General features: G+C 35.8%; 1 protein-coding gene across 2 annotated transcripts; it reads left to right on the top strand.

Moving 5' to 3' along the window:
- The first annotated feature begins 511 nt into the window (after positions 1-511).
- Positions 512-8,429, top strand: VPS45 (vacuolar protein sorting 45). 2 transcript variants are annotated; one of them, XM_086653859.1, is made up of 13 exons: positions 512-1,879; positions 2,092-2,287; positions 2,383-2,462; positions 3,846-4,073; positions 4,232-4,357; positions 4,438-4,518; positions 4,604-4,745; positions 4,830-5,008; positions 5,632-5,787; positions 6,182-6,289; positions 6,366-6,487; positions 7,176-7,310; positions 7,991-8,429. In XM_086653859.1, the coding sequence occupies exons 1-13, from the start codon at positions 1,790-1,792 to the stop codon at positions 8,049-8,051; spliced, it is 1,704 nt and encodes a 567-aa protein (XP_086509985.1). In that variant the 5' UTR covers positions 512-1,789; the 3' UTR covers positions 8,052-8,429. The 2 variants fall into 2 exon arrangements, with proteins under 2 accessions (XP_086509985.1, XP_086509986.1); XM_086653860.1 differs by having other exon boundaries at positions 1,559-1,879; positions 7,179-7,310.
- Positions 8,430-9,680: the final 1,251 nt, after the last annotated feature.

The raw sequence follows: 9,680 nt of genomic DNA, 5'->3' as shown, positions 1-9,680 counted from the left end.
GAAACAAAAATCTTCTCGGTTACAACTTTACCATCTCTAAGATACTTAGGGTATGCATATTCATGTATGGTTCCCTCGGTTGGTTTTAGTGGTGGCTTTTATGGGTTATATGGCGAGATAGTGTTGATGCAGTGGTTATCAGAAGCTCAACAAACCAAATCATCCTACAACTTTAACCTTCAGGTTTAATACCTATATAAAATTCCAGGTGTAGTAGTAGTAAGTGTCATTTAGTTGTACGCTACTTAAATACCTTAGTCTCAAGAAACAAAAGGAGACTGCAGTAATGTCCCTTTCCTCGATTATTTATGTTCTTTTATTTATAATAATGACTTAGTTAATCTGGGATATATTTACCCAACTTTTACTTGTGTCAAGTGGTCATTCTTTTTATGCCAAAATAAGAGAAAGGTAGATGAAGCACCCTGTAGTTGGGAAAGGTGCAACCTCTTCCATAATTCAAGAATTTTCACCTCGTTACAATAGTGAGTACCGTTGCCCAATCTTCCTTAACACAACACAGGCACCACCGAAACCTTCTTACTCTTTTAGGTTTGCAACCCAATGGTCTAACTCTCACTGAAATTTCTTATACCAAGTAGATGGGTTTGGAAACTGATACAATGACGAGCAAATTAACAAAATTGAGATACCACCTTGGATTAAACTGACAGTTGGACATTCAAGAGAAGACTTAAGTGTCTCTTTCGTCGGCATTATGTATGATCAGTCATTACCTCTGTCTCCTATTACAATCTCTTTGGGATCAACTCTTCAGCAATGATGATGGTTAAAAATGCCTTTAGGATCACTCAGTTAATGAAGAATTAACGAACAAGACAGAGAATTTTTTCCCGTAATTTATGGGACAAAAACCTGCAAAAATCTCAGAGACCTCTTAGAAGCTCAGGTTAGTAAGATGTTTTTGCAGTTAAAGAATTGAAATTTAAGTTTGAGTTTAGAAGTTAAACCTTAGATGTTGATTAGGGCGAACCTTATATGTTTATATGGGTCCCGCTAATCGACTGAGATGATGCAGTGATGAAGCACCGACTTAGATAAAATCATGTTTTGATGAGTGTCAAAAGGCTATCTTTCTTGCGTATCTTCCAGAGTTGATAGTTCCTCTTAGTGATTTGCAGATCGTATACTGAAAGTTGGTTTTTAGTATGTTTCAGCCTTTCACTTTACCTTGCTTTGTTCTATCAGACTATACAACTCAAAACTAAATGACAACAACTGAAGAGACCTATATGTTAACTACTTTTATCATGAGATTTTTTTTCTTTTGAATCTATGTCGTGTTACTTTCACGTGCTCCTTTACGTATGATGCTCATTAAATTTTGCGTTTGTTTTATTTATTAGGTGAACTATTACAGTTTGTCTATCATGTGGAGACGGCTCCGATATGATTTATAACGTCGAACCATGAGGTTCTATATGTTATACTTCTAGATGTAAATATTTATTTTTGTTGCAATACTATTCTCTCACACATATTGCATTACTCATATTTGAGCATAACCCATGTCTTTTGGTTAGGTCATATAGTTAGTGTCACATATGAACTAGATTTAATACCAATTGAGTACGAGTCACGTTAGTTGTTTGACCAATTGAGCCCCAAATAGGACCTTTTTCCGAAGAAAAAAATTAACCTCTCTAGTCTCTTCTCTCTCTCTCTTCGCCTGAAAAAAAAAGAAATTCCTTCGACTGTAGTAGATCATCTTCTGTGTTCTTCCTCCCTTGATAGAGAGAGAGAGAGAGAGAGACAGAGATCTGGAGAAATGGTGTTGACTTCGTCCTTACGAGATTATGTCACCAAGATGTTGCAGGACATCTCCGGCATGAAGGTTCTCATCCTCGATTCCCAAACGGTACGTCTCTCTCTCTATACCCTCATCTTCAATTCGAGATAGATCACTTGTTGATGCAATCCCCAATTCTGTCGAAATTTCTATTCAATTGCTATATATTATTTGATTTCCTTAAGTTTCAAGTAAATCTCAAATAAATATTGTCCAAGTTGTTCTTGAATCTGGGGTGAAATCATTTCGCCATGAATGGGGTTTGAATGTGTTGAATGCAGGTTAGCATAGTAAGTGTTGTATATTCACAATCAGAACTTCTACAAAAAGAAGTTTTTTTAGTAGAATTGGTGGATTCAATGTCAAAAGAATCAATGTCACATCTTAAAGCTGTTTATTTTTTAAGACCAACATCAGAAAATATTCAACATCTTCGACGACAAATTGCTAATCCTAGATTTGGGGAGTATCACTTGTGTAAGCTCTTCATTCCTTTGACACCCCTTTCCCAAATTTCAAACTTGTTTGATATATTTTATGGTTAAACTGATACTTGTATCAATATTATACAGTTTTCTCTAATATTATGAAGGACACTCAGCTACATATCCTTGCTGATTCCGACGAGCAAGAAGTTGTTCAGCAAGTTCAGGTGAACATTGCTCTTTGAGTTAATTCCTTACTGATTCTGTTTCCGTTTTAATAATTAATATCAAATTTAGATGCCATATAACTTGGTGTTCATGTACAAATAAATAACTTTTAGTGGACCAACTTTTCTTTATCGTGATTCAATGATACTCCCCATATGATTTTTAAGCACGTTTCTTCATTGTAATTACCATTATAGAAATGTTCCAAATACTTTAGAGTTATTTGTGTTGTTATGAATATTCGGTTACAAAAATGTTCCTTAGATATTTCTTGTTCAAACATGTACTGAGAAAAGAAGTGTTGGAGTTTAATATTTTCTACATTGGTCCCGAAAGAGAAGCACTACAACTCCAAGGTGATAATTACACACGATCGTTTATGTTATTGTACTTCAATTTTCCTTTGAAGTGAATAAGTGCTCAGCAATTTCGCGTTGTGGAAATGACAGAAGAAGCTTCATTTATAAATACCATAGGTCATCTTTCTTTTATTCAAAAATCTCTTCTTGAATGGAGAAAATCATAGGGGTTTTTCTGCACAATAACTTCTTAAAATTTAATCTTACCGAGAATTTAGAAAATTGTTGGAATTATCACCTAAGTGCATGACCAAAGTGCAAGTCACCAATAGTCGTGTCCTTGTTTGATAATTTAACACAAAATTCTTGTCCTTGAGAGATATTGGGTTATTGAAATAATAAAAGCAGTGCTCCATATGCTTCCTCCATGGCTTTGAGACTGTATTGGATTCCTGAAGGTTTAGGTCCTTGATGAAGTTAATGTTTAGAAGGCTCACGAGGCTAAATACCTGATGAGCTAGATGCTGAAATAATGATCATAGCTTACGAGCTAGGAAAGGCAAGAGAACAATGTCGCTGAGTGGACGTATTCATTCATAGGATCCAAAATGTAAAGAATTCTAACGTGGAGAAGATTGTGATGCACAAATACAAATATCATGTCATCTTTTTAAAAGGGAGGAAGGCAATGTTATCCAAGTTCTATAAGGGTGGACCTTCATGAGGAATTTGTTGTCTAGTGCAATTGTATGACAATGAAGTGATATTGGTATCTGGCTCTTGTACGTACTATCTGTTCGTTTTGGAGATTGTACTTTTGATATTCATTTTGTGTTCCTGGCTCCTGGTTAATGCTTGAATATATTATTCTTTTGCGAGATATTGTATTAGTCATGTAATCTGAAGAAAGCATAAAGTAACTGTCGTATGTTCTTTACGAAATCCGTCAGAGCTCCACAATGTCAGATGCATGCAAAAAATTTTCCTTCAATATTTTGGACTAGGTGTATTTCTGATTTCAAAGATCTTTTCTTTTAATCTTTGAACTTTAACACTAAAGAAATTCTTCATCATCCTTTTCAGGAATTCTATGCAGATTTCTGTGCCATAGATCCTTATCATTTCACTTTGAATTTCCCGTTGAATCATATCTATATGCTCCCAGCTGTTGTAGATCCCATAAGTTCGCAAAACTTTTGTGATAGAGTTGTTGATGGTATTGCATCAGTTTTCCTAGCATTAAAACGCCGCCCTGTTATACGATATCAACGGACATCCGATATTGCAAAAAGGATTGCACAAGACACTTCGGTGAGCTTTTAGGTTTTTTTGGTCTCATGTTTTCTTCCAGAGATGTTTGTTTATTAAGATTTGATTTATGTCTCTGATACTAAAGCAGTATACTTTTGTCAATATTGTGGTTGGAACTTACTCAGCTTTTTTCATTTTTGGTCCCTTTAAATGAACAGAAGCTCATGTACGAGAAGGAAAGTGGTCTTTTTGATTTCAGAAGGATGGAAATTTCCCCTTTATTACTCATAATTGATAGGAGGGATGACCCTGTCACGCCGTTACTGAATCAATGGACATATCAGGTAGCAGAACCTACCCAAGTTGATGTGTAATCATCCTAAACTTACTGAATTAAGTAATCTGATCATTTTCATTCTATTAGGCTATGGTCCATGAGTTGATTGGTATTCAAGATAACAAAGTGGACTTGAGAAATATTGGCAAAGCCCCAAAAGATCAACAGGTTGAGTTGTGTTTGTTGCACCTTTTGCTTTTCTTAATTTAGATGGTTTCACATCAGGACTAATTACTAAATTTTTTGCTTATAGGAGGTTGTACTGTCATCTGAACAAGATTCCTTTTTCAAAGCTAACATGTATGAGAATTTTGGAGATCTTGGAATGAATATCAAGCGGATGGTGGATGACTTTCAGCATATTGCAAAGAGTAACCAGAACATCCAAACAATAGGTTATAACATAAAAAAGTTTCAAATACCCCCTTACTGTAGTATGGTTCTTAATATGAAAACCCCTGACATGATCTGATTTTCAGAGGACATGGCCAAGTTTGTCGACAACTACCCCGAGTACAGAAAGAAGCATGGGAATGTCTCAAAGCACGTGACAATGGTTACGGAACTGAGCAAGATAGTTGAGGAGCGCAAGCTTATGTTAGTATCACAAACGGAACAAGAGTTAGCTTGCAATGGAGGACAGGCAGCAGCATTTGAGGTAATAATTATGTAGCTTTTAAATCTAGTCGTAACAGCTACTCTTGGTTGACATCATAACAGCTTGTTTACATAAAAAAATTGAACAATATATTAGTAAACAAGGAAAAATATTATCTAGATGAGTGAATAGATTAACTTTGAAACAACAACGATTAATTACTTAACTCCTTCTCAATTATAAAATAGTTTCCTTTCTAAATTTGGAGTTTTAGAAGACCTGGAAGGTCACCACAAAGGGCCTAGAAATAACCATCTATTTTCCTTTTATCATTCTATGAGGAATATTGTTGTCCCATAGTTTATGTATTGCGGGTCATTTAATTTTAAATCGAGAGTTTGTATAAAAAAGTTGATTGCAATTTAGGCATTGCTAGCCATCTTCATGAGAGACCGAAAATGGTGGTCTAATGATCTATATGATTGAGTTCCTCCTTTATCTAGTTCAGGATGTCATTTTCCGTATTTAAACTTTGTTACACCCTTCATTATCATCCAAGAGCTTATAATTTGGGGGTTCATGGAAAGCTGGTCCCGTAGTATATCTATTTATTTGTGGTAGATGGTTTTACTTTTACAGTATCTGGGATTAACATGTTTTTGACATGTAATATGCTCTTGTAGGCTGTCATGAATTTTCTGAACAATGAAAGCATCTCCGATGTTGACCGGTTGCGTCTGGTTATGTTGTATGCATTGCGTTACGAAAAGGATAGTCCAGTTCAACTGATGCAGCTCTGCAACAAACTAGCATCACGGTCTGCAAAGTATAAGTCTGGTGTAAAGTAGCTAAACCGACATCCTTTTTCTGCGTATAGAGCTCCGTTCTACTTGCATGTGCTTTTATAATAAATTCACCATAGACAGTTTCACTTACTGGTAGTTTTTCCTTGGTTCCTGTTTTTCGTTTTTTTTTTAAATAAATTTAAAACTGCAATGTCTTAGATTTTTTTTGCGGTATGTTTGTAGAACTGCAATGTCTTAGATTACTTTTTTTGCTGTACGTTCGTAATCTGGATAATTCACATCTCAACGCTGATAAGAGAAATTTAATTCCACAAACGAGATGCTTTAGACCGTAAAAAACGCATCCAAGTATAATGGAGCTTATTTTCTCTTTGCTCTTGGGCTGGGTATAATCTAAACGGTTTACATTTTGTTCATGGATCAACAGCTTGTTCAATTCCTCATAAAGCAAGCAGGCGTGGATAAAAGAACTGGTGATCTGTTTGGCAACCGAGATCTCCTGAATATTGCGCGTAACATGGCACGTGGAATTAAGGTCCGTTCATGACATGGTAGTCTATTACCCTCTCTCACCCCATATATTCTTGACAAACAGTCAATGTTCTTTACAGGGAGTGGAGAATGTGTACACCCAACACCAGCCTCTTTTGTTTCAAACTATGGAAAGCATTATGAAGGGGAGGCTTAGAGATATTGACTACCCATTTATCGGAAATCACTTCCAGCAGGGCAGGTTAGTTGTATAACTGACCCTGATAATTTATCAATTTTTAGCTAACACTATAACAGTTTTATCATTTATGTGACTTTGTTGGGACTTGGGAAGTTACATGGTTTACTACTTCACTTTAATTGATGGTACTTTTAAGATATGATTTCAAGAAATATTTAGCTTAATACTCTAGTTTTGGGTATGAAATGATTGACTTATTGTTGAAATCAGACTTATTGTTTAACCTGTACTTAAGCCCCAATTTCAGGCTTTCAGCATTATTGAGCAGAGTCGCTTAGTGACAGTGGCTGGCTTACAGTTTAGCATTTCACTGAAAACATAGATCTGCTTTGTTAATTGGTTCTCAATGGTCCATGACATATACTAAATGACTTTAGCAGCCAATAGGTTTTACTAGTATTGAATAACATGCAACCATGCAATTTACATCTCTGTATAAAGTTACAGGTAAACTTCGTAAAGGAAGATTTCCAAGGTCAATGAGTGATCTGGTCATTTTTCATTATTTTAATGTTCAAATGTGACTCTTGTGTTGGAGACAGACTCCATCAAAGGGTGCTTTGACTTGCCTACTACAATTGCAATTGCAGGGATAGTCTGTTCCCTACTTCTATCCTTGCATCATGCAAAATAATATATTTTGATGTTTAATTTTTTAACATCAAATTATTTATGTTTCGTCCTCTAGCAGACCTCAGGATGTAGTGATCTTCATTGTGGGTGGCACGACGTACGAGGAGGCACGTGCTGTGGCTCTATTGAACGCTACTAATTCTGGAACGCGTTTTATACTTGGTGGTTCCGTTGTTCTCAATTCTAAGAGGTATGTGTCTGTATCACTACATAATAGGTAATATTGGATATTTTTAAGGTACTGAAATACTTTATTTCATAGGGTAGAAAGTGTAATTGACACGAAAACTAAGATTGTGGGGAACTGCTGAAATTGCTTAGTTTCTCTCCAGTAATCGCATTTTGAGCAAATTCATCAGGTGATTGTAAATGGTATAATAGTGGATACACAGAAAAACTTCAGTTTACATATTGTCAGCATGAAGCTTAAGTGTTTAGGAGCAATATGCTATACGATTGGAACTGGCGATATAGAGCGGAATTGACCTACATAGTTCCTACTACGATTAGGTTGGCACCAATGTCAGTAAGAACAAGTAAAATCATAGTGGAATTTAGTGGTGATTCTTGAAATGTGATCATAATTTTATATGGATAGATAACACTTTCACATAAAGCAGAGTTTCAAGTTTGTGGTATTAATTATTAAACATCCAAGGACCACATCATTGTATGTGCTACTTTTTTTCTCGAACAAGTTAACTGGGAGAGTGGATTCAAATGTTCTGTCCTCTTGCATCAAATTTCTCTGAACTTACTAGCAACGTTTCTTTTTTATAAGACATTGATGTTCGATTGATCTCTACTATTCACACATACATCATAAGAAACCATCTTCTAAACGTCGTATATATTATTGAACAAACACAGGTTCTTGAAAGACTTGGAGGAAGCTCAGAGGATAATGAAATCCAGTGCTAACATTGTTTGAGCCAGCAGCATTTTGCTAGTCATCGTGGAATCTGATTCTCCTACTGATTCGCTAACAAGTTAGCACCTCAGCTTCAGTATGGAGAGTGAGGCAAGTAGACATCTCACAGCTTGTCAGACGACTCCTATGTTGTAATACCAAGCTAAGACAGTAGCATTTCTTTGGAAATCATGGAAAATTTTCCATTGAGAAGGAAATGGTAGTCTTAATTCTGTTTCGAATTTGAACATTGGAGAAGAGTTGCTACATATTGTATTAGTAGAGTTGAATACTGTTGTAAATAATAGGGGGTGTTCTTAATGACCTATTGGCCATTTGTGATCTGGAAACTATTGTTTGTTGTTACAGTTATTTACGCCTCGTCATTTTTTTTCGGAATCAGTCATCTTTTTGTTGTTATGGACATTTAAGTGTATTTAGAGTGAATTGGGAGAGGTTTTAGAAAGAGAATATCTTCCAAAATATGGAAGATATTTTGATTAAAGAAAATACTAAAAGAAAAGGTTGGTGTTTTGGGGAAACAAGAATAGTTTCCGGGGGAAAAAGGTGAAAATCCAAAAAAACATAAACAAAACACACCCGTAGCATCGGCGGCAAAATGTCGCCGGTCGGAAGTGTCCGACGACGACCAACGACTTCTTATCTCTTCACTCTCTCGTTCTCCTCTCTATCTCTTCACTCTCTCTCTGTACTCTCTTTCTTCTCGCTCTCTTCTTTCCCTCTCTAACTTCTGCGAAGGGTAGAAACCCTTTTGTCAGATTTTTGGGTTTGAGACGAAACCGATCTGGTTTCGTCTGGAAACCAGACGACCAGACGAAACCAGATGAGACCAGATCTCATTTGATCTGGTTTCCAGATAAAAGCAGATTGGTTTCGTCTGGAAACTAGGGTTCCGGCGAAGGGGTTCCTCCCCTTCGCCGCAGATATAGAGGGAGAAGAGATATGAGAGAGAGAAAAGAAAGAGGAGAGAGAAGAGATGGAGAAGTGAGAAAGAGAAGTAGTGTATCCGAGTGAGTCTCGCCGGAGTTTACGGTGAAGGTCGTCGAGTTCATGGTGAAAGTGGGAGAGGAAGAAGAGGGAAGAAACTGAAACTAATAAGTGTTTGGAGGAAACAAAATTTTTTTGTTTCCACCCAAAACTTTGTTTCCGAAAAATTCTTTTATTTTTCCAAATCACCCTTCAAAGAAAATAATGACCATAATGATGTTGTCAATTATATGGCAGAGAATGAAACAATTAGTCATAAGTCCAATTTTAATTTTGACTAATATACTCCACCCTTTGTTAAATCCGGTCTATTCTCATAAAGTATAGTTCATAATGTATTACGAACGATCGTATTGCATTATAATAAAATCCTATTTTGTTGTTAAACTGGAATACATATTGATTTTCTTTGTGAACCTATCTTTCTATTCTCGTCATAATGGTCAAGCTTTCAACGCACTAGTTATCCATTTCAGGTAAGATTTTATTATTAGTTCATAACTAATACTATCATTTCTCAAAAAGAAAAAAAAGCTACGATTATAATTTTTCCTTTGTAAGACAAAAGTTGTTGAATATATTAAAATAAATTATTTTTTCCTTTTGACGAATTCGTTTCAGGGCCGGCCCTGAGTTTGATGA

Source organism: Eschscholzia californica, unplaced genomic scaffold (genome assembly GCF_041429995.1).
Source record: "Eschscholzia californica isolate CP2 unplaced genomic scaffold, dmEscCali1.0.p SCAF_1, whole genome shotgun sequence".
Classification (NCBI taxonomy): Eukaryota; Viridiplantae; Streptophyta; class Magnoliopsida; order Ranunculales; family Papaveraceae; genus Eschscholzia; species Eschscholzia californica.
Note: the sequence above shows the minus strand (reverse complement) of the source record. Positions and strands in the feature narration are given on the sequence as shown.